Source organism: Astyanax mexicanus, chromosome 13 (genome assembly GCF_023375975.1).
Source record: "Astyanax mexicanus isolate ESR-SI-001 chromosome 13, AstMex3_surface, whole genome shotgun sequence".
NCBI classification, from domain to species: Eukaryota; Metazoa; Chordata; class Actinopteri; order Characiformes; family Acestrorhamphidae; genus Astyanax; species Astyanax mexicanus.
The window spans coordinates 2,663,659-2,689,072 of NC_064420.1; the positions used below are offsets into that span (position 1 = coordinate 2,663,659).

General features: G+C 39.5%; 1 protein-coding gene across 2 annotated transcripts in view; it reads right to left on the reverse strand.

The window, feature by feature from the left end:
- Positions 1-9,396, reverse strand: part of rbms2b (RNA binding motif, single stranded interacting protein 2b) — a 37,475-nt gene extending 28,079 nt beyond the window's left edge. Inside the window, exon 1 of one of the 2 annotated variants that reach the window (XM_022677158.2) lies at positions 9,216-9,396. In XM_022677158.2, the coding sequence (XP_022532879.2) occupies positions 9,216-9,308 (93 nt within the window). In that variant the 5' untranslated portion in view covers positions 9,309-9,396. The remainder of the gene's footprint in view (positions 1-9,215) is intronic. The other variant, XM_022677157.2, reaches the window with a different exon arrangement.
- Positions 9,397-25,414: the final 16,018 nt, after the last annotated feature.

Below are 25,414 nucleotides of genomic sequence, written 5' to 3' on the forward strand. Positions count from 1 at the left end.
TTCTGTATCTTTATTAAAATGTTATATAGTGTTAAAACCCATTTATTCTCAGAAAAATAGGGGTTTGACCTAAAACCTTGGCGCAGTACTCAGTACAAGGACAATGCCTCGATCTGAACCGTACAGAATTTGTACAGTATTTCTATTTTTAAAGCTTCTTGCCATATCTGGACAACGCTCCTGACGTCTTCTCCCAGTGTTCAGAGTTCAGCAGGCCTCTGCACTCTGCGCTCCTGCGTCCGTCATCCTCTCAGGTTTGGCTTGAGCGCGGATGCTTGTCTAATTGTGGTCTGAGCTTGTTAGCGTCCAGCGCTAATCCCTCTCATGTGCCGGGTGCAGTGTGAAGCCACTGTCTCATTAAGACTGCTCCACTCCGCTAGCTTTAGCCTCGCCATGAGAAAGCCCTAACCACGCCATGCCCATCTGTACCGCTCAGGGTGAGCTGCAACTCGACTCCACCACTCAAAACCAACAACCAGGCGCATCATATACACACATACGCTTCTTTAATACTGAGTACTGCTGTCCGAGTGCACGCACTGTGTACAATTCTCCCATTTAACCCTTTAAAAACAGAAAAAAACCCTTTATCAGCAGAAACCCATCCTTAGTTTCTTGGCCCATCATTTATTTTACTTCTTCTCAGCTGCACTGATCATAAAGGACTTTGTAGTTCTATAATAATTACAGACTGTAGTTCTATATCTGTTCCTTTATATACCACAGAGCAGCTATTATTATAATTTGGATGGTGGTTATTATTCTGAGCACTGCAGTGATTAGCAGTGATTAGCATGGTAGTGGTGGTGTATGAGGTGTTAGTGTGTGTTGAGTTGGTGGTACAGTGAGTGGATCAGATACAGCAGTGCTGCTGGAGTTTTTAAACACTGGCAATTAAGTTATTAAGATATTTTCCAAGCCATTAAGTGGCTGGACACAAAAGAAATTTTGTTTAAGAAAATGAAGTAGCAGACTAGTAGCTCTCCAGCCCAGAGGGTGGTTGAACCCAACTGCAGAACAGTTGAATTCAAAGCAGGTAAATCCAAGAAGAAAGGATAAAAATGAGTCAGCGCCGAGCTCTTAAAACCAGAGGAAAACAGCAAAACAACAGTAATCAGCCCTTTAATCAGGTATTTAAATGGCTTTTTAAAAGGTAAATAAGAGCTGTTTGTTTTTCTGGGATTAAAAGCGTGAATTCAGCTGGAAAACTGGACATTTCTGCAAAACTGCAAAACTGTGCTGGACTGAGGTGCACAGCTTTTAACACGTGCTCACGTTTACGAGCACGTGCCCAACCATGTGGATGGAGGTATTTACTTTTACCTTCCCCCCATCACACACTCTCACGCTTCCCCTGCCCTCGCACTTCTCAGGCAGCAGCAGCCCGTCACTCACACAGACACAGAGACAGCACTGTGTATCTACTCTACTTGTGTCAGGAATCAAAACGGTGCAACATGACGTGTTTGATTTAATTGCCTTAAGTGAGTTAATCTCACGTCCTGCAATGTGTCTTTTGCGCATGCTCAAATATCGATGGCGATGCTCAAACGATATACCATGCAGCCCTAATTCTCATAGCCCTCATAGCCCTAAAACTTCACTCTAACCCTCCCTAAAGATCTGAATCTGTAGCAGCACAGTTTGTGTTGGTCTTCTCTAGGCCTTCATCAGTGGTGACAACACTGTTAGACGACTATTCCACCAGGTAGTGTTTAAAAACTCCAGCAGAACTGCTGAGCCTCACACCTAAAATGAGTATTTTTACACCTGGGAGGAAACTAGAGTGCCCGGAAGAAAATTTACTTGGAGACACCACAAAACACCACAACTGCACCCCACAGTGAGTAAAAAGGCTAGTTGGCCAAAGTCCTTCTTTTCACAGCATTAGGTGAACATGACTAGGGTGAATTTTCTCACAGTAATAACCATTGTTTTCTTCCCCAGCATCAACGACTATTAGCCGCTAATCAAACTGATTGTTCTCAATAAACGCGAGCCCTCCAGCCTGCTTTACAACCCTCCCTAAAAGGAAAATTCCCTTTCAGGCGCTTCGAGTTTGCCCTCAGCAAACTATAGCTGAAACGCCGAACACATGTCACATTGTGTAGAGACATTCTTCACAGTCCAGAGGCGCGCTAACCCTGAGATTAACGCCAGCGTTCTCGCGGAGCGCGATGGTTCATCAGCCGCCCGGCATTCCGGCTGCTCCGACTCCTCCTGCTCGCGTCCACAGAGCCAGACTTCCCTCCGTGTGACGAGCTGCAGAGCAAACTCTGCTCAACAACAAATCAATAGGAGCAAACCATGTCCGGTACATCTCAGCCCCCGGCTAATTCAATCAGGCAGGCCGTTTCTGCATCGCGCACATGTGAGGGCTCTGTCTTCCCTCTCACAGATATGCGGGATGAGATAACGACAACATACTGAGACAATTTCCATCTCTTCATTGCTCACTGAGGCCCACAGCCGTCCTTAGCTTGTCGATGAGGGCTAGGAGCAAGAGCACGGATTTGCTTGAATGGAAGGAAAATAACTGCTTGTTTCCTGAGGAAAAAATATCATGATAATCATAGTAAAGGAAACAAAAAAAATGGCTATTACAGTAGATTTTCCATCCTCTAAGTGTTTGGAAATTTTGAAAAATTGCACAAAAACACATTTACTGTAGAAAAAGGTGAAAAAAAATCATGATATTGCTAACAATAATATGCAAAAACAAGAAAAACAGTCTAGATTAATTTACGCCAAAAACATTTCCATTATTATATTCTACAAGATATTTACTACCCTAAACACATTTAATACAGTACACTTCCCCTTTCTTTTTCTATACTCCCAGACTATCATATACTAGCCTTCATTCATTACTATACTCATACTCCCCTATAGTACCCTACAGCCTCTTACTACCCTATACTCCTTTATATTACCCTTTACTACCCTACAGTACCCTATACCCCATACTACCCTGAACTCCTCTATAATCTCATGTAGTCCCCTATACTACTGTAAAATACAATATACTACCCTATATCCCTGTATACCACCCTATACCCCCCTATCCTGCCATTAATACCCTATACTCCTTTACACTACTCATAATACTCTATAGTATTCTACAGCTCCATACTACCCTATACTCCTTTATATTACCCTATACTACCCTACAGTACCCTATACCCCATACTACCCTAAACTCCTCTATAATCTCATGTAGTCCCCTATACTACTGTATAATACAATATACTACCCTATACCCCCATATCCTGCCATGCACTTCTTTATTCTCCCTTATACTACTCATACTACTCTATAGTACCCTATACTCCTTTTTACTATTGTGTACTCCTTTATACTACACTACCCTCTCCTATATCTCTTTATACTACCCATAATACCCTCTACCCCCATATAGTATCCTACAGCCCCATACTACCCTATAGTCCTTTGTATTGACCTATACTACTCTATAGTACCCTATACCCCATACTACTATGTACTCCCCTATACTATTGTATACTATACTATACTTCCGTAAATCCCTTTATATTACCAATACTACCCTATACTTCCTATACTACCCTATATCCCTATGCTACCCTGTACTCCCCTATTTCCCCCTATCCTGCCATATACTACCCTTTAGTCTTTTATACTACCATATACTCCCCTATGTCCCCACATACCCTCTGTACTATAATATACTACACTATATTCCCTTATATCTCTTTATACAACTCATACTACCATATGCTACCCAATACTATCCTTTATTTTCTATACTACCCCATATTACCCTATACCACCTATCATACCTTATATTACTCTTTACCTATGACTGTATAGAACTGTTTTTGTTCATAGTTTCTATTTTAAACAAACAAGCATCTACTACAAAGAGAGTCAAAAATATATAAAAAATATATATTGCTGGGTACTGGTACCAAATTTTTGTTAACATATGAACAGCACCCTTCCCAAATCCTCACTAATAATCACTGTAGATGGCGGGTTTCTCTCACCACCACTTTTAAACCAGTGGAATTACCCTTTTGGATTAAATTTAGCTGTGGCTGATGACTGTGGATGTGGGTGATCCATTTCAGTTTTTTTGTATTATTAACTAACTGTGTGTAAGTGCTTCCTCACAGACTACACGTCTTTAAGATGTGTGACTTTTCGTTTGACTGCAGGCCGAGACCAGGCCTCTGAACTGAATTCCCGCTGATAAGTGGACAAGGAACCAGGCTAGTAAATCACACTAAACCAGCAGGAGGAACCAGAAGATGGCCTGAGAACATTGCTTATGAAACGCATGGAAGGACATGTCTCAATAATCCGGGTGAACCGCACCATATTTGATTTCAAAACTGATGTAACTGAAAACACTTGGATTAATAAAACTCTAAGAGGGGAGTTAATGGAAAGCAGAGAGACGAAGCGAGAAGAAAATGACGCACAGTCTGCCAAGTCTGCCTCCCTCCTCCCCCTCGCTTCTCGTTAATTCTACAGACGAGGGGTTACGCTGTTATGGCCGTTACTACAGCCTCACCCTGCATGTGACTTATTCACTTATCAAGGTGTCAGGGCTTGTGAAATATCCGAGAAAAAAAAAAGAGAGAGAGAGAGAGCGAAAGAAAAAAGAGAGAAATTGACTTTGCGGCCGCCGACACCTCCAGATATGAGCACATTGTTTGAGTTGGGAATTCCAGGAATTCCAAGTCATTATTTTGAGCGATCTGCATCCCTGCCAAGAGAGCAGGAAGAAGGCGAATGGGCTCCCTGTAGGAGGCAGGGTGCGCTTCAACTCTACTCTTACTCTTAAGCCCTCTTTCATCGGGCCGCCCCTCACACGGCCGGGCGAGAGAGAGCCCTTTGAACCCCTTTAACTCCCCCCGACACTTTCATAAGTGCATACCCTGAACAACAGGGTGTAAAAATCAACTGGCGCATTGGGGGATATCTGAATTTATTAAATTGGGGGAGTCCCAAACCCTTTTATTGCCCCCTTGTTCACTCAGAGTGTCTTACCAGGGCAGTGTTGGCTCAGTAGTTAGAGCACTATAGGTAAGCAATGACAGGGTTATGGGTTCAACACACAGGTTTGCTAAGCCGCTACAGTTGGGTTCTTGAGCGAGACTGTTAATATTTTCCCTACATTACCCTATAATACCCCATACTCTCTTATAGAACCCTATACTAAAACAACAATGTTCATTTTACTCAAACAAATACCTATAAATAGCAAAATCAGAGAAACTGATTCAGAAACTGAAGTGGTCTCTTCATTTTTACCAGAGCTGTATAGTATACTATACTCCTCGATACTCTTATACTACCCTATACTACTCCATACTACTAGGGCAGTGGTGCTCAGTGGTTAGAGCACTGGGTTACCAATGGCAGGGATGTGGGTTCAACACTAGCAAGAGTACCCTAAACTACTCTATACTCCTTTATAATATCCTATACTACCCCATACTACCTTACTGTGGTAGTTGTGGCTCAGTGGTTTAAGCATTAGGTAATCAATGAAAGTTGATAGTTGTGGGTTCAACACTCAGGATTTCCAAGCTGCCACTGTTCAGCTCTTGAGTAAGACTCTTAACCCTCTCCCTATATTACTATATAGTACCATGTAATCCCTATAACACTCTATTCTCCACTATACACTTCCTATACCCCCTTATACTACCCAATACTGCCTTATACTACCTTATATTACCCCATACTACCCAATCAAATCAGAGTACTTCACCGGGGCAGTGTTGGCTTAGTGGCTAGAGACATTCATAATTAATGACAGGGTTGTGGGTTCAAAACCCACCCAGAATGATCACTGACCTGCCTCAGAGCAGAGTTTTTTTTTTTTTGCAATTTACAAAAAACAGTCAGCAACTGGAAAACCATAGCAAAACATAGCACATGCTTATATTGGCTTTTTACTTTTATTTTACATGATATTTGTACAAAGAAGACATATTGTCTCTCCTCAGAAGAAATCACATCTTCTCAGCCTTCAACAATAAAATATGTCCCACCTCCCTCTACAGAACCCACGCCTGTTGGGTAACTTTACAACGTCTGGCATCTTCAGTGAGATGTGAATCTGGAGAAGATGTCACCACTGTGAGTGAATGATGAGTCAGCTTTATTCCTCTTACTTGACTGACATCATTTCCCGTCCACAGGTTCTTGAAATTAAATTACATTAAATTAAATTAAATAGATGTGCAATAACACTTCTGCATTTATTTTTTGTTCACTGTGTTGTGTTTTATCTAGATCACACAATTCTCCAGTAATGTAATATAGTGTAGTTCTGGGGGTTTCTTAGTAGATATTAATCTATGATAGAATGGTCTTAAATAAGGCAATAAAAACTAAAACATATATTTGATATATTTAATTAAAAGACACTTATATTGTGGTAATTTCCGCCTTGGCAGCGCCCTCTCTGATTCAGCTGTGCTATAGGTGAGAATAATGTTTCCTTGTACTCTCCGTGTACCGCTATCAGAGGCACACACTCTCTCCCTCCTGCCCTGCCTCTAAACCCATACATCACCCAGTGCCCCGCACAAGCTACTGAGCAGAGGGTGGACAAAGCTAAAATCAGAAGGGTTAAAGTGGCCCTTTAACTTCATTAACCCTCAGAAGTCAATGATCCAGAATGTCATGATACTAATAATAATGCACTCCAAATATCAAATATCACCATATATTCAGGATTAAAGTAAAATAAATGATGCAGGACAGATATAATCTGTCTCTAGTAGATATATAATGGGTTAAATACCATATCGATATCAAATTAGGCCTATTAGACCAGACCTAGTTTGGGATAATATTCATAAAAATAGATAGAACAGAATGAAACAGATAGAAAACTTTGATTTGGGTTTTCTGGATTCTCTTTAAAATATTGAAATATTCTGTGCATTCTTTCACACAGTTATCTGATGATACAGTCGCGGTTCCATTGGTTCCGATATCATTTCGCATAACCAAGAATGACTCTTCTTTTTAATTCTTCGGTCATGGCTGCTTGCTCATCCGCCACTTCAAAACAACCCCCAGAACTCCTCTCTCAGTTCACCCTGCCCTTTTTTATACTTATTGGAATGATGACTGATAAATCGCTCCACATGTCTCCTCTCCCACACCCACCACACTGCTCTTCTGCTGTCTTTAGCCGGGACCATGACCTTGCCAGGACATTCAACTCTGCACCGATAATGCAGCAGCTCAAATACTCAGTCCTGAAGAGCCACGATACAAAAACCAACAGACACTAAAAACACAAAAATGCACAAAATGCACAAAATCACATACCAAACCCAACTTCCAAGAGTTCTGCCCAAAATCACTGAGCCCATGTGACAAGCCTTGTGTAGCTACAACAGTTTCATCAGTCTGCTGCACAGCGATACGCTTCTTTGGAAACGAGGAAGAAAACAAGGCTGGGAAGAGCATTAAATAGCCCTCATTCATTTCTGTCAGAACCAGATTAACATGGGAGTGTGCTTATATTCCCAAAACAGGCGAAGACTGTTTGGTTTAGTTCGGTTTAATTCAGTGCATGGAGTAAGTTTTAAGCTTTTAAAGCATTTTCTAGACACACTAAGAGCAACAAAGAATAGAGTGCCATATATTTAATTTAACTTTTCAAATATATTTTCTCAAACTCTATAGTCAGTAAGCAAGCATTTTTCCCATCCTGCCAGTAAAGTTTTTGAGAGGTGGGGTGAGAATAAAGATATCCAACTCTGACACATCCATCCTGATCTGGAATTGTGTGCTCACATACTACTTTTGGATAAGTGCACTAATAAACAGTATTACTTTACCCGTAAAATAAGCATAAAACAAACCTAATGTGGCCAAAACTCTCCCATAGAAATCAAAGAAATTTGTCCACTTATATATATATATATATATACTAATATACAATAATAATATAAATCCACTGCCCATGGTGTACCTAATTGTGCACTGATATTATATACTGATATTTAAAGACATTTTCATGCTTCATATTATTCAATGCAACGTTTATACACACAGACAGAATGCATCAGCAGCTGTAAAAATAGGTAAACTGATTATTGAAATATCATTTAACGCATCATATGGTGATTTCTATTTAATGTTGCAGCATATTATCTACAAAGCCATTTCAAGACATTTGGGGGTCCCAAACAAGATCTATAAAGATGTATGTACACGTTTGTTTCTCATCACAAGGTCATATTTTGAGGAAGAGAAATACATTATATCATAAATAACGTCAGATCAAGTGTAGTTCAAACAGCAAAGCAATGGTATAAAACACACTATAACCACCATCTTTACTGAAATGTTATACTGTTTTTAGCCAGGATTAAGGCACAATGCGCTGCGAAACTAAGTTTAGGCAGTGTGCAGCTACAAACATGTATTTAATTCATAACCATCGTTTTCTGGGGGCCACAAGCAATTGCTTGGTTTGCCTGCCCCGTTGCTACGGGCCTGATTATCCAATTAAACAGGATTCTTATTAGGACTTACACTCTTTGTAATGAAATGTACAGTTGGATCAGTGTTCTTTATGCTCTGATTGCTGATACTATTAGAAAATGTATCAAGATTCAATAAAATATAGTTATATTTTTAAATATTGCCCAGCTCTATTTGCAAGACCACTATTTAACCAAATGTTTGTTTGTTAGTTTTTTTGGATTCCCAACATTTAGGCAAAAGCTTCTGCACACAGCTCCACACTGCTGAGCTTCAATCACACTTTTACTTTCTCTATTTATTTCTTTTCTTCAGTTTTTATTTCTTTATATTTGTGTAAAATGCTAATTGAACAGCTTGTTTTAATCAGATTATCAATGATAAATTCGCCTGTTATTAATAAGCCGCTCAAAATCAGCTACAGAACACTATACAGCTCCTAAACCCCCACCCCCGGACCTCCCGGCCTGAGACAGCGGGACTCAGAGCCCCTCTCCCCGGCTACGCTTCGTCCGACGTCCCGCTGTCCGGAGCTCTGGTAACGGAGCTTCGGCTGCTCAAGGACACTGCAGCTTCGCGCACACACACACACACACACACACACACACACACTCCCCCAGCACTCCACACACAGCCCGCCGAGCCGCTCAGCGGGTCCGTCACTCTCTGCTATAAAGGACATAAAGCTCCGCTCCGCTCCGCCGCGGCTCTACCTTTTTGCCGGTCCTGTTGCCCGTGTATCCGTGGTGGTGGTGATGGTGGTGGGGGTTCGCTGCCAGTGTCCGGGGCGGCGCGGAGAGCAGCATGGTGTTCCTCCTCTCCCTCCTTCTCTCACTCTCTTTCCCTCTCTCTTTCTCTCTCTCTCTCTCTCTCTCCAGCAGCAGCGGCAGCAGCAGCCCGGCCCCGAGTCCCGGCTCGCCCAGCTCACAGCAACGGCGGGCTGCTGACGTCACTCAGAGAGAGAGGGAGAGAGAGAGACTATGAGAGAGAGAGAGGCAATGAGTCTATAAGTGAGATTATAAGAGAGACCGTGAGACTATAAGCAAGAAAGAGAAACTATGAGAGATAGACTATAAGAGAGAAAGTGAGACTGTGAGAAAGACTATGAGAAAGACTACAAGAGAGAAAGTGAGACAGTAAGATTATGAGTAAAAGTGAGATCATGAGAAGGATTATGAGAAAGACTAGGAGAGAGAAAGTGAGGCTATGAGTGAGACAGTGAGACTATGAGCAAAACTATGAGAGAGACAGTGAGACTATGAGAGAGACAGCAAGACTATGAGCGAGTATGCGACTATGAGTAAAAGAGAAACTATGAGAGAGACAGAGTGAGACTATATAAAAGAGATAGAGAGACAATGAGAGAGAGACTAAGAGAGACTATGTGGAAGACAGAGAGACTATAAGTGAGAAAGAGACTATGAGAGAGTCTGAGAGACCATGAGAGGGACTATAAGAGAAAGACTGAGAAACAGAAAGAGACTGAGAGAGATTGAGACACAAAAAGAGAAACAGAGGCGAGAGACAGACTGAGATGAGAGGAAATTGATTTGGATGATCAGGAACAACCCGAGAACCACCAAAACACAGCCCTGCTTTACAGTCAATACTCAAGCTGGACTCCCCATCTAATTAATGCATTCTGCTATGTACTTATAGTTGCACCCATTGCTGACACAGATGTGTAAACACACACAGCTTGTCTAGTCCCTGTAGACACGTATTGCCAATAGAACTGGAATCTATGGAGCATATAAACAGGAATGTAGCCCCCCTGTCTAATGCCAGACATGGGCTAGAGGGGCTCTCTGAGCTGTGGACCAGTGGAACTGTGTTCTCTTAAATGCTGGAGATCCATCCAATACTTTTGGGATCAGTTGGACATGATGAGTAGGGAACATCCTGACCTCACTGTATGTTATATAGAATAAAAGGTACAATAAGAAACAACATTATTTTGTTTGATAATATGAAATTTCTTTATTATTTTATGCTTTATTTAGTTTCAAGTGGAGTTGGATTTGTAAATTAGCAGCCCCTGCCTGTTGTGTGCTGAACTGCAGGCCAATTTTTTTATTTTATTATTATTATTTTTTTTACAATACTAAAATGACTTTTTTTAGTTTTTAGTTCATTCATTTGCATTGAAAGCCCTGGCAGTTAATGCAAAATTTAGCACACTGAATTTTGTACCATATCTGGTTAATAAATGTCAATATAAAGGAATAAAAATGGGGGAAATATGGGTGTTTCTAAAATGTTTGACGTTGATAAAAGTCAACGTCAAACATTTTCAGAATGTTTTTCTTTCTGTTTCTGTAACATTATACAAAAACAATAATCTGAAACAGAATAGAATCCATCCTTCTTCTTCTTCTTTTATAATAACAAGTTGTTCTGGTCTCGAGACAGCATCACCACATTGTCCAACTACCACCACCATGTTTAAATGTTGACTAATCTCACATCTTTGGGACTTTCGGGCTCTGTGTCGTCTAGCAATCATTACTATGTTCAGAGGATTGCTGGTCTAAATCCAAGATCATGCTGCTTAGCATCAGCAGCCGGAGTCAGAGCGAGCACAATTGGTCTTTTTCTCTCTGTGGGTGGGTAGATAATGCTACTTCCCCTTTTCCTTCCTATTGATGATGTATCATAGCTGGGTCGCTGAACTTTCCTCCAAGAGTGCTCTGTCAGCTAATTGGTAATTCTACATCTGTAGCCGTTGGAAAAGCGACGGATTCTGACCTCACATGTATTGGAGATTGGGGTCATAACTAGTGAAAAGTCTTTGGAACTATCCAGTAACTTTTTCTATGCAGACCTGACCTGAATTTTGATGTTTCTCACTGTTAGCAGTGTTATCCGCACTGCTACTCAACCATAAACACCAGCTTCTCCCAGTCTCTTTCTGGGGACTGTAGAGTCATAAACACTGACCTTAGCTGTGGCTGGAGAGACCTGCAGTTTTTTGGCATGGTTGGAGATTTTCTAGATGATTTGCTGCAGTGCTCTTGGGGAAGATTTGACAGGTCAGCTTCTCCTGGGAAGATTCACTCAACGATGTTCCTATTATTCTCAAATTGTTAATAATGACTCTTACTCTGGTTCACTGATGCCCTAGAACCTCATTTCTTTAACCCTTTCCAGATCCTTTAACGCTTTTTGTCAGGGCCAGGGAGGAATAAGACAGGTATGAATACAATAAAAGGACTTTTATTAAGTAAGGGTAATCCAAAATCATATTCAACAACAGGCAAGCAGAAGTCAAAAGCAGAAAATAAACATAAAGGGCAGAGAAAACACCAAGAACGGTGAGGCAGTCCAGGTCGATAATAAGGCAAGGCAGTATAAAAGGGCAAGGCAAATTCAAAGTCACAAATACAAAAATGGCTCTATGATCAGGAGATCGCCAGTTTGAATCCCGTTCATGTAGCTTGCCATCGGCTACCGGAACCCCAAAAGAGCACAATTGGCCTTGCTCTCTCTTTCCCCTCATCACTCCTAGGGTGATGTGGATCAGCACAAGGCTGCGTCTGTGAGCTGATGTATCAGAACTGAGTCGCTGCACTTTCCTTCGAGCATTCTGGGCAATGTAGTCTTCAATCCCTTCTGGATTTTCCTATTTTTTCTCGCCTATTTGAACGTACCTGGATGTTGATATCCATAACTGATTGACAAACATAAAACATAAAAGTCCATTATAGACTATTCACATTATTCACAGGCTGCAGGAATTCAATTCTGATTGTTTTCTGGTTTTATTGCCCTAATGTGACACATCTGATTTGTTTACGACTGTGTGATTTTACAAATTCACCTTTCAACCACAAATTAAAATGTATTTTTTGAGATTTCAACTGATAAACCAACACAAAGTAGCACATAATTGGAGGTAAAATAATACATTGATAAAAGTAGTTTATTTATTTTATTTTTTTATTTGGGTTTTTGGTCCTAAATTTACAAAATGCGAAAAAGTTCAAGGGGTATCTCTATTTTTGCATGACGCTCTACCTACTTACCTACTTAATCATTCACCTGGATACCTACCTACCAACCCACTTCCCTACCTAGTTTAATTTTTATTTTCACATCTTTATTCTATTTAATATGTGTGCATGTACATATTTTGTGTTTACATTTTATATTGCAATGCTGCAATTTCCTACCTATCAATGTAACTACCCACCACCTGCCTACCTACTACCTGCCTACTTTCCTACAATGGCTCGTACCCAAAGATCTGGAGTATTTTTTCCTCGTTTGGAGAAGCGTGTGGAATCCATGCTGACCTCAGTTATTTGTCTGCAGGTGCATGAAGCTCATGCACACCTGGTGCAGAGTGGGAGGCTGCAGGGCCAGAACCAGCCCGTCTGCCAGCAGGGCCGGCCTCGTCTGCGAGCCTCAGAAACACTGCGGATCATGAGTCAGCCCAGAACTGAGCCGAGTCCAAACCGCGAGCTCACCTCACCACAGCCATCAGCCATCAGCCAGCGGCGGCTGGAGAGGCTTCATCAGACCAGGCCTGGGCGGCTGGGGTTGGAGGAACGCTCGGCTCAGGCTCGGATTCTTTTATTAGTTGACTGCAGATGTTGGGCCTCGGCGGCTCCTCCCTTCCAGCCTTGTTCCACACAGAATTCTCTGGCAGAGCTCTGATCTGAGGATCTGTGTTTTTTAGAAATTGTTGGTGGAGTAAGAGCAGAGGCAGCGTGAAACCCCAGTTTTATGTACCAGAACAGAAAAAAATAGGATCCCGTTGAATTTGAATTGTTGGAAATCTGGCCACACTGAAATCAGTGAGATCTCAGTCAGTTGTATTAAACGTTTATTACTTTAATATTATATAATAGCATTTAATACTATTAAAATGTGTAAAATTTAAAGAATTAACTTTGCAAAAAGTTTACAGTTATAAGTAAGTAATTGCAGCGAATGGTGGCTCTACTAATTAGTAAAAGTATTGATATACTTGTTACAGTAGTTTACTTAAAGTACAATGTATCATGTAACATTTTAGTAAAATACAAAGTAAATTCAATTGAATCATTGGTAAAAATGTATTTAAAATAAAAATATATTTCCTTATAACATTAATATAACAGTTAAAATGCATTCCAATGCTCTGTAATTATAATTAAAGTGAATTATAGGATATAGTGTTAAATAACACATTTAAACATCAAAAGTAAATTTGTAGCATGCTAAAAATTGTAGTACAGTAGATTAAAATATATTTTTATACCCAACATAGTGTACTTGAAGTGTGCTACTCACCAAAAGACAGGAACAAGAAGCATGTATATTTGTAAATGTAATGTAATTATATCATATATATTTAACATCAATTCTTAGTACATTTCTTATATACCTCAGCATCTGTATAAATATATTTTATAAAATATATATGTTTTATTTTTTACCAGTTAAAACACCTGTAAAAACTAGTTATTTAATATCTTTCAGAACCAAAAAACATCAATTTAAAACATCTATTTTTTTTTTTACTTTAAACTTGACACTATGTTTAGGGTCGTAATGGATACACTTATTGAAAATATATAAAAAAAAATGAATGAAAAATATGAAAACTATATAAAATTAGCTTCAGCATTTCGATCTAATATCTAATATCAGAGGTTTCAGTATTGTGTCCAGCATGGTTACAGGTTGGTTTCATTGCAGGAACCCTCCTTGAATCAATAAATAGAAGATTTCTTTCTTTTCTAAAAGTCCTTTGACTTTTATTTGATTGCAGACAGTATGACAGCAAAATTTCACAATTACATTTTTTAAAAATGTATTCCTGGATTTCAGGCCTGCGACACATTTTCAAAGATTTCCAAAATTCTGTTGCATTTTTTCCATTTAATTTAATTTAATTCTTCACACATTCTCTGTAAATGGGGAAAGAGGAAAGCACAGCGACTTGGTTCTGATACATCAGCTCACAGATGCAGCCTTGTGCTGATCCACATCACCCTAGAAGAGATGAAGGGAAAGAAAGAGCGCCATATACTGTACTGTACCCACCCAGACAGAGAAATGCTGATTGTGCTCTCTCAGGGCTCTGGCAGCTGACGGCAAGCTGCATGACTGGGATTCGAACCAGTGATATATATCGATCATAGTGGCAGCGCTTTAGACTGCTGGACCACTCTGCGTCATTGGAGACATTGGAACATTTAGGAACTCCAAATGGACTCTTTTCTGCCATTTTTGTAATTAGCATGCTAATTAGTGGGTTTTGCTAACCATGCCTGAGATTCTGAACATGTCTTTATTCAGAGAAAGTGGGGAAACGTGTGTAATCGTGCTATGCTATCACTTTTTGTAGTTGATAAACATGAGCAGCCCCCTCCCGGAGGCCCCGCGAGGAGCTCTTGCATGTGGAGGAGGGGAGTGAGGGTTGCTGAGGTGGTTGGTGGGGAATATCCTGGATGTTTGTGCATGCCTCGAATTCCTCAGGTGTTGTCAGCATGGCCTGCGCAGCAATTACCTCCGTGTGAAAACATGCACTGCAGCCAGCTAGCAACCTGCATCTGCTCACCTCAATTCATCAATCTACTGCCCCGAAACTCATATGCAGCCGAGGACATGACCCTGCCTTTCATACTGTAATGAGGCTGAGGGAGAATATACAAAATACAGCTCTGAAAATAATAAGAGACCACTTAAAAATGTTTATATGAGTTTCTTTGATTTTACCAAATTGAAAACCTCTGGAATATAATCAAGAGGAAGATGGATGATCACAAACCATCAAACCACCAAACTGAACTGCTTGAATTTTTGCACCAGGAATAAAGCAGCATAAAGTTATCCAAAAGCAGTGTGTAAGACTGGTGGAGGAGATCATGATGCCAAGATGCATAAAAACGACTGTGATTAAAAACCACCAGGGTTATTCCACCACATATTGATTTCTGAACTCTATCTATCTAAGTATCACTCTGTGCATCAGTCAACAATACAGGAGGTGGTCTGTGGATTGTCCTTGACTGTTCTCACCATTCTTCTTCTCTGCCTTTCTGATATTTTTCTTGGCCTGCCACTTCTGGGCTTAACAAGAACTGTCCCTGTGCTCTTCCATTTCCTTACTATGTTCCTCACAGTGGAAACTGACAGGTTAAATCTCTGAGACAACTTTTTATATCCTTCCCCTGAACAACTATGTTGAACAATCTTTGTTTTTAGATAATTTGAGAGTTGTTTTGATGAGCCCATGATGCCACTCTTCAGATGAGATTCAAATAGGAGAACAACTTGCAATTGGCCACCTTAAATACCTTTTCTCATGATTGGATACACCTGGCTATGAAGTTCAAAGCTCAATGAGGTTACCAAACCAATTTTGTGCTTCAGTAAGTCAGTAAAAAGTAGTTAGGAGTATTCAAACCAATAAAATGATAAGGGTGCCCATACTTTTGCACCGGTCCAATTTTGGTTTAATGCATATTGCACATTTTCTGTTAGTACAATAAACCTCATTTCAATCCTGAAATATTACTGTGTCCATCAGTTATTAGATATATCAAACTGAGACGGCTGTTGCAAACACCCGAATATTTACAACTAAAAATGATTAAGATTAATAGGGGTGCCCAAACTTTTTCATATGACTGTATAAGAAGACTTGTGAATGATGTTGAGTGAAGAGGGAGAGATGGGCAGGTCAGGGGTGGAGTTTCTCAGGCCTAATTTATGAAACTCTCTGTCTCGTTTCACGCCTCAGGGCCAGTAATGTTGGCCCAGTAGTGGTCCCCTCCGTTCCAACTCTGGTGACGCAATATGGGCAGGACATTTCCATACACACACACACACACACACACACACACACACACACACTCCAGAGGAAACAGCTCAGTTCACGCTCACTCACAAATCTGAGTCATTTCCTAGTAAAGGAAAGCTGTACACAGTATTGTGTAACACATTTCTAGACCTGCAGATCTTATATATCAGTGGTTCTCAAACCAGGTAGCACCAAAAAGTCATTTCACATTGAAACACTTAAGCTACGTTCACATTACAAGAAGCCACGTTGCTCAAATCCGTATCTGTATCTGTGTGTAATGTGAACGAATCTGTTCCTGAAACGTCTCACGTGCTGCACATTGATACCTGTATAAACATCTCCTTCTTCACCAACAACAAAAACCCTCATATTAGAGAGAGGAGAGACTCGTAGCTTTATAAAGGGAAATGGATGAGTTAGCAGCTCATATGTGGAGAATCTTTTGCTGGAGTGGAGAGTAAACAGCTGCTCTGAAGTTCATGCTCAGGTCCAGGAGGAAAAAAAAGGCCAGGTGGTTTGCTTTTGCTGTTTTTTTGCAGCTATAGCTGCACAGCTGCACCAAGAGATGCAGTGTGGGTACGAGAGAGAAGCACGTAGCGCTAATGCTAATGCATAAAAGCATAAAAAAGACGCAAGAATTCCGATTTGAGAACCACTGTTGTATTATGGTTATGGCTCCTGTAACATGGGGCTCTATCGTACACAAGCTCTTTGCTATCTTACACTCCATCAACTGTCTTTTTTCACGCCTTGCTCCCGGGCTGCTAAAATAGCATCATAGTTTAGGACTAAATCTGTACTGATGGGTGTGGTGGTCTGGAAGTGTTTAATTTTTTGTCGGTGGAAAACACAGTGGTGCACAACTGACTGATTTAAACCCTGACAACAGTCAGTTGCACAAAAGTGTTGCGCTGTTAAGATTCGAACGTGCCAAAGTCAGAGCTCACCTGGCTCCTAAAGGGAATGGCGAGTGACACACTGATTGTTTCTTTTTCACATTACACCCAAAGAAAAAAAACAAGATTAATTACGGGAATAAGATCATGCCTTTATTAAGGCGTATTTTTTTGCGCCCTCACGATACCAAAGACACACCGACACACTGACACGCCCTAAATCCTACATCGCTAAAATTGGACCAATAGGGTTGTTTGTGACTCAACAGAGCAGAGACTGTTACAGTTACTGTTACACGCAGTTCATTAGCTTGTTCTTGTTCTGTCTTGTGAACAAAGCGCTACAGCGTCTGCGGTCTATCATCAGCCCGGTCGTGCCGTAAATCAGCGCGAGGATCTGCTGTAATTTGTGCTGTCCTGTTCCTGGCCGGGCTGCAGCAGGTTGCAGGAGAGGGGGAGTCTGGGAAAGCTCTGGGCGGCTGGTGAAGGCCGGGGGATTGTGTGCAGATGTGCTTGGAGGGTTGCCAGACGCTCTGCCCTGAGCGAACATGTGGTCTGGGAATGTTTACGCTGGCACCGGCTCAAACCAACCCCCGAGCCATGCACTGGAGCGTCCAGGATGCTAAACATACTCTCACACACTCACACTCACACACACACACACATTCATACAGAATCCCGGTCATGCAGCTTGCCATCAGCAATGGCCCTTGCTCTCTCTTTGGGTGGGTACAGTAGATGGCGCTCTTCATTCCCCTCATCACTCATCACTAGGGTGATGTGGATCAGCACAAGGCTGCGTCTGTGAGCTGATGTATCAGAACCTTAATGTATCGGAAAATTAATATTTGTTATTTTTATTCAGATTTTTATTCACAACTTTCAAGTGTCTTGGAACGCCTCCACCAGTCTTACACACTGCTTTTATGTGAAAAACAACATTTTTTAGTATTGTTGTTTCTAAATGAATATGAACTTGTTTTCTTTGCATTATTTAAGGTCTGTTTTCTCAACATTTCTCAAAATAATTATATGTAATAAAATGATAATTTCAAGGACATTAATCAGTATTTTAAGAAACTAATTCAGAATATAAATAAAATGTCAACATTTTAAAATGTCACCTTTTTGGCTGAGTCTGCAGGTCTGGGATCAGCTGTTCTCGGCTCATGCTATTGTTTATCTGGAATCTAAACGGCAGTAACTGCTCCAGGATCAGTGCTCTGTGACGCCTGATGAACGTTAGAGGCCTTAGAGAGCTGCATGTTGGGACACAGGACCGTCCAGACATCAGCGCTATGCTGTGCTCACACACACACACACAAACCCACACACACACATGCTCCACATAGCTGGAATTCTCTGGCCCGCAGGACGCGGAGGCTGAGGAGCCCCGACGGGCCCCCAGCAGACCCTCCCAGACCGGGACGTCCTCCTCTCCCCGTCCTGCTGTGAGGGCGTCTCCGGTCCTCCGAGCGCTCCGAGGCCCGGCGGCGTCTCATCAGCTCCAGAAAACACTGCCTAATTTCATTTACTGAACTCAAATCTCAAATGCTCTAATCTCTAATGCCTCATTTACAGGATTATTCAGGCTTTATTTGGAATTCTGAGTTTTAGGTATTTGAATCAGCTGCAGTCTGAGGGCTGAGAGAGACACTCTGCTTTAACTCCACAAATATAAAAGGAAAATAATACAAAAATATATATATTTTTATTTTGTCTGATTTGTCTACATTCGTTTATGTTTGTGTCTACATTTGCACATGGAAGTATAGATTCTAGAGTTTAAAATACTTCTGTAGAAGTTAAAGTATCAACTCAAACTTTTTACTTTTTCAGTAAAAGTGTAAAAGTACTGGATTCAAAACTACTTAAGGTATAAAAGTAAAAGTAATGTAAGGTAAAAAAAAAAAAAGGCCTTAAACCAAATTATTTGTGTATGTTTTGTCTGATTTGTCTACATTTAATTATCTTTGTGTATATTTTGTCTGATTTTTCTACATTTGTTTATGTTTGTCTACATTTTGTCTGATTTTTCTACATTTGTTTATGTTTGTCTACATTTTGTCTGATTTATCTACGCTGGTTTTTGTTTGTCTACATTATATCTCCTTTGTCTGATTTGTTTATGTTTGTCTATATTAGTTTATGTTTGTCCACATTTTGTCTGATTTTTCTACATTTGTCTGATTTGTCTTAATTTGTCTGATTTTTCTACATTTGTTTATGTTTGTCTACATTTTATCAGATTTGTCTACATTTTGTCTGATTTGTCTACATTTGTTTATGTTTGTCTACATGTGTTTATATTTGTCTACATTTTGTCTGATTTGCTTACATTTGTTTATTTGTCTGCAATTTTTTCTTTGTCTACATTTTGTCTGATTTTTCTACATTTGTTTATGTTTGTCTACTTTTTTATGTGTCTACTTATTTACTTATGTTTTTCTACATCTTGTTACATTTGTTTATTTGTATATATATTTGTTTACATGGACTTTATTTAAACATAACATGAAAAATGCTGTGTTTGTACAAGACTGCAATCAAATAAAAGTAAAATAAAATGTGAAACACTGTGTTTTTTATATCTACATTCTCTGTCTCGACTTTTTCTGATTTGGGGTTTGTAGGAGAAGCTTGTGCTGCAGTATCATGTGACTATGGGAGTGTCAGCTAGTGGGCGAGAACTAAAATACACTAAATTGGGGAGATCTATTACTTTATTACACAGAAATGAACTAGCTAAACATTACAAACATAATTTCCCAGAACTCATTAGGCTATCTCTGAAGGTTCCCTGCTGCTAATTGGTAGAATTTAGGCTTCTATTACTTGTTAGCCGCATTAGCTTCATGGCTCCAGCGCAGAAACTGAAGAGGTAAGCTTTGTTTTGGCTCAGTGAGACGATTTGAGGCGGGGAAAAATTTGTGTACTTTTTATTGTTCGCCAAACCATTCCTTTAATATGTCATAAAAAATCCCTTCTGGACACATTCTTGGGTGAAGTAGAAGGTAAACAAATCCCAGACCTCGCAGTAACCTCGCCGTATACCCTCAGTGACCCGCAGAACGAGAATAAAGGCCTCTGCTGTACGTACATGATGCAAGATACCATCGTAATGACATAATGACTTAACTCTGTTTACATTCCCAGTACAGGTCCGAGTGCTGTTCCAGGACACGTATCAGGCCTGGCCGGGGTTCAACGTAAAGTTTGGATTCCTGATCTCTACCTGACTCCAGCCTGCAGTTGGATTGGTCTGTAATCTGTACATCCTTTATAGAGCGTCTCCCTGCAACCTCTGTCTCACTGTCTCACTGTCTCACCTATCCATCAGAAAACTGTCTGTTACTCAAGCCTCTATACTCATGTGGAGACTGAACCAGTTTCTGAGGTTGACTGTATATGATTTTCCACTAAAGAACTTAAGGTTCTTGAACCAGTTCTGCTCTAGATTATAAAAACCGTGGTGATTTTCAGTGAATCAGATCTCGTTTCCACCAGTTTTAGTGGAACCATCAAATCGTCACATCATACATCATCAACAGAGGGTGGTAAACATGGTTCACACTGAAGAACCTAGTATTCCTCGGTTCCCACTTTGAACAAGCGTTCCTGGTTCTGGAATCTAAATTTGTTGGTGAAAACGAGGCAAACTGGTTTAAAATTAGGTAGGTGAACCAGAACTGTGCCGGTGTTCTGTCGAGTTATGCTACCGATCGATATGTGCTTCCTAAAGACACTGCGCAAATATTTCTTGTGTTTTTTTTTTTATGATCAATCAATTTTTGTGCATTAAACAACATTTTTCCAGTTAAATATACACTAGGGTAGCACAGTTTGACAAGGTAGCACAACTCGACAGAACACCGGTTCCACCTGGGTGGAAAACACTATGTGAGCCACCAAAAGAAACAGCTCTTAAAAACACTTGAAACAGAGCACACATTTTTTAAACAAATTACTTACTAATATATTCATTTTTTGAGTTGTGTATATGGAGAAGTAATGTAACTTTATGCTTTATAAACTGCAAATGACTGTAGAACATAGAGGTGCATCTCAAAAATGTTTTAAATATCAATGAAAAGTTACTTTATTTCAGTAATTCAGTTCAAAATGTGAAACTTATATATTATATAGATGTATTAAACACAGAGTGATCTATTTTAAGTGTTTATTTCTTTTATTGTTTTTTACTTTTATTTATCAGTGTCTCAGAAAATTAGACCAGTTGGTACTTTTGGCAGTGTGGGCAGTGTGCCAAGTCCTGCTAGAAAATGAAATCCTCATCTCCATAAAAGTTGTCAGTAGCAGAGGGAAGCATGAAGTGCTGTAAGATTTTGTGGGAAAACAAAACTGCACTGACTTTAGACTTGATAATAAAACACAGTGGATCAACACCAGCAGATGACAGACATGTCTCTCCAAACCATCACTGATCATCAGTACATTTTACATTTCATTTAAAGGAAATCAAGGGAGCAGAGTCTGGAGGAAGAGTGGAGAGACACACAGTCCAAACTGCTCGAGGTCTGGTGTGAAGTTTCCACCAATCAGTGATGGTTTGGAGAGACATGTCATCTGCTGGTGTTGGTGATTTCTGGGTTTTTATTGGCTGTGAAGAGCAGTGGGAAAGTTTTTGGATAAAGGCTTTAAAAGCTTGGGCTTTCTGAGAGTGTGAGGAAGATGTTTGGTGTTTGGTGCCACCTGCAGGACAGGAGGGTAAGTGCAGCAGTGCAGGAGAGTCCTTCCAATATATATTGTACTGTATACAGTATTTTACATTAACAACCTATTCAGGTTATATATATATATGTGTGTGTATATATATATATGAAGAGATTAAACTTCTGAAGTTCATTATTGTTTAATTTAGTGGTTGAAATATTAGATCATTTAGTTTTTTTTTTACAAACAAGAATAAAATAAATATAGATGATGCAATCATTTTGCATTGAAAGTCAGAAATAATCCAAGATAAATTATGGGAAATTCATATAATTCTAAACAAAAAAAGCATTAAAGAATTGCATTGTATATTTACGTTACACATTTTTTACCTCACTTAAGAGGAAATAGATGCCATCAAACCAAACTGAACTGTTTGAATTTTTGCACCAGGAGTAAAGGCATAAAGGCATGGTGGTAATAGATAAAATCAGATTTAAACATTTCGATATTAATTTAAACCTACATCATAAAGAGTTATATACCGTTTTATACAAAAACACACACAGAATGGGCCTTGTTGAGACAGTATTTGGAGAGAGTCTCTCTTTCTCTGGACTGTCTCTGGTCTTTGAGTTCATGGGAACATCTATTGTCATTCTACACCATATGGACTTCCACTTCCTCCACCTGAAACCTTTTAAGATAAACCTTCAAACTTGGCTGCGTTCCTCTGTGTGTGTGTGTGTGTGTGTGTGTATTCTGCTGGTAGGTCTTTGTTCTGGTTCTCAGAATAAGACGAGGATCGTGTTCAGAGAAGTGGTGGGGACGTGATGAGGGTCTCTCAGATCAGCAGGAGGAGGTTTCAGCTTGACTGAGACACTAAATGACCATCGTTTGCCTGTAATGCTTCATTTCTTTACTTCCAAGGCTTCAGCATGTTGAGACACAGGTGGGAAAAGGCCACAGATAAATGGGTTAGATGGGTGGTTTCTGAACCCTGTCCTGGAGACTATACTCTCCTCATCTAACCCACCTGATCCAGCTCTGGATCTGCTGCAGAGGGCTGTTAGCTGGTCAATATCCATCTAAATATAACATTTATTTTTTTGTATATCGGCACAAACACTGTATAAGTCCACTGTACAGCTTGATTAAGTTAAATGCTTGTATTAGGTTGTTAAATTAATATGTATAATAATAATATGTTATCTATTTTTTTATTTTTTAGAAAGATTTGAAGGTCAAAAGGCACAGCAATCTGATGATAACCCTGGTATAACTTATGTACATGTTTTACATTGCTCAGACTTGCTCAGTTGCCTGCTCTGAAGGAGCATTAGACGTTTGATTGCTGTCGGGACACAGAAACCCTATGGCTTAGGCATGTGCAAAAATGAATGGGCCTGAATGAAAGAACAAACGAGGGATGTATAGACGACAAACACTATAGAATATCATTGTAAAGTTACTTTATTTCAGTAATTCAATTTAAAATGTGAAACTCCTGCTGGAAAATAAAATCCTTCATGAAATATCTTCATAAAAGTTGTCAGCAGAGAGAAGCATGAAATGCTGTAATATTTTCCGGTAAAACACTGCACCATAGCAACCATCTAGCAACATCTTGGTAACCACCTCACAAAACATTATGGCAACAGAAAAGCAGCCATATGGGAAACCATACCACCCATCTAGCAGCATCTTAAGCACCAATGTCTATACTATAACTCTATCACAACCACCTAGGAACACCATAGCAACCACCTAGCAGAATAGTAATTTAGCGACCAGCAACTATACCATAGAAACACTGTAGCAGCCACCTAGTAACACCTTGGTGTGAAATATTTGCTTTTGTACATCAAAGAAAAAGTGAAATATTTCTTTATTTTTCATTTAATATTTCCCTTTATGTTGGCCGCATAATAATCCAGCTATAAAACAGCCGTGCTACATTTTTTATTAAGGGTAAAAACGTATCTAGGCTGTATTTAGACCTGGCCTCCGTCCCTCTAGCTCAGAGTTTATATAAGGTCTCAGACGAGGTGTAGGACAATAGTAAGTACTCGAGAAAGTACTCGAGAGAGAACAATGGAAGAACATAAGGTTCCTCTATAATGCTGAGGTTATTCTAAGACACACCCCCTCCCCTTCTCTCACCCCCACCTTCACCCTTTCATGGTCTTATTATTGATGCTGATAATATTTTGTAAGAAATTGTGTATGCGACTTTAATGTAAACCTTAGATTTTTGTAGTGGTCTCAATATACATTATTATTATTCATTATGTTTCTTATTAAAGGTTATACAGGATACACTCTTAAAAATGGGTTCATGAGCGAAACACTTAATATTGTTTTGTGTTAGTATGAAAATTATTAAACATTTATAAACTATATCATAATAAACTTTAAACTATATTTATAATGTTTTTTTTTTCTAAATGGCTCCATATGAACCTATTTATTTTAGGCTGACTCGGGAGCGCCCCCTGCTGGCTCTCTTCTCCATTACAGATTCTCTGGTTTCTTTGTTATAGAGCCTGTTCTGTTTATTCTTATTAACCTAAAATAAAAATATATATATATATACAGTTCTGAGAAAAAATAACAGATTTAAAAATGATGAGTTTCTTTGATTTTACCAAATTGAAAACCTCTGGAATATAATCAAGAGGAAGATGGATGATCACAAACCATCAAACCACCAAACTGAACTGCTTGAATTAATTTTTGCACCAGGAGTAAAGCAGCATAAAGTTATCCAAAAGCAGTGTGTAAGACTGGTGGAGGAGAACATGCATAAAAAACTGTGATTAAAAACCAGGATTATTATTCCACCAAATATTGATTTCTGAACTCTTAAAACTTGAATATGAATATGAACTTGTTTTTTTTTTTTTGCATTTTTTGAAGTCGGAAAGCTCTGCATCTTTTTTTGTTATTTCAGCCATTTCTCATTTTCTGCATATAAATGCTCTTAATGACAATATATTTATTTGAAATTTGATAGAAATGTTGTCTGTAGTTTATAGAATAAAACAACAATGTTCATTTTACTCAAACATAAACCTATAAATAGCAAAATCAGAGAAACTGATTCAGAAACTGGAGTGCTCAGAAAAATCAATAACATATAATATCAATACAATATAATAAAAAATATGATTATTTAACTACAGTCAATTTACTGTTCTTTTAAAACCTATTAAATGCACATAATTAGACTTATATAGACATATTAAACCTCTAAAGCTCTATTTGTTCTTTGATGATCATAAATATACCTTTAAACTCCTACTATTTGTCTGAGGGTAGACCCACAGTGACTGTTTCCTCCACTGAGAGGCAGCATTTCCTCTATAAGAAAAAACACAGCAGACAAAGAGATCTCTCTGTGCTGCACAGAGCCTGCAGCCAAACCCATAGACTGGACTGTGACTGAGCTTCAACACCAGACTGTGATTCTCCTTTATTACATGTTTATGATTTTTCTGATCTGATAAGGTGTGTGAATAAACAACAGCTTAATCTGTGTATT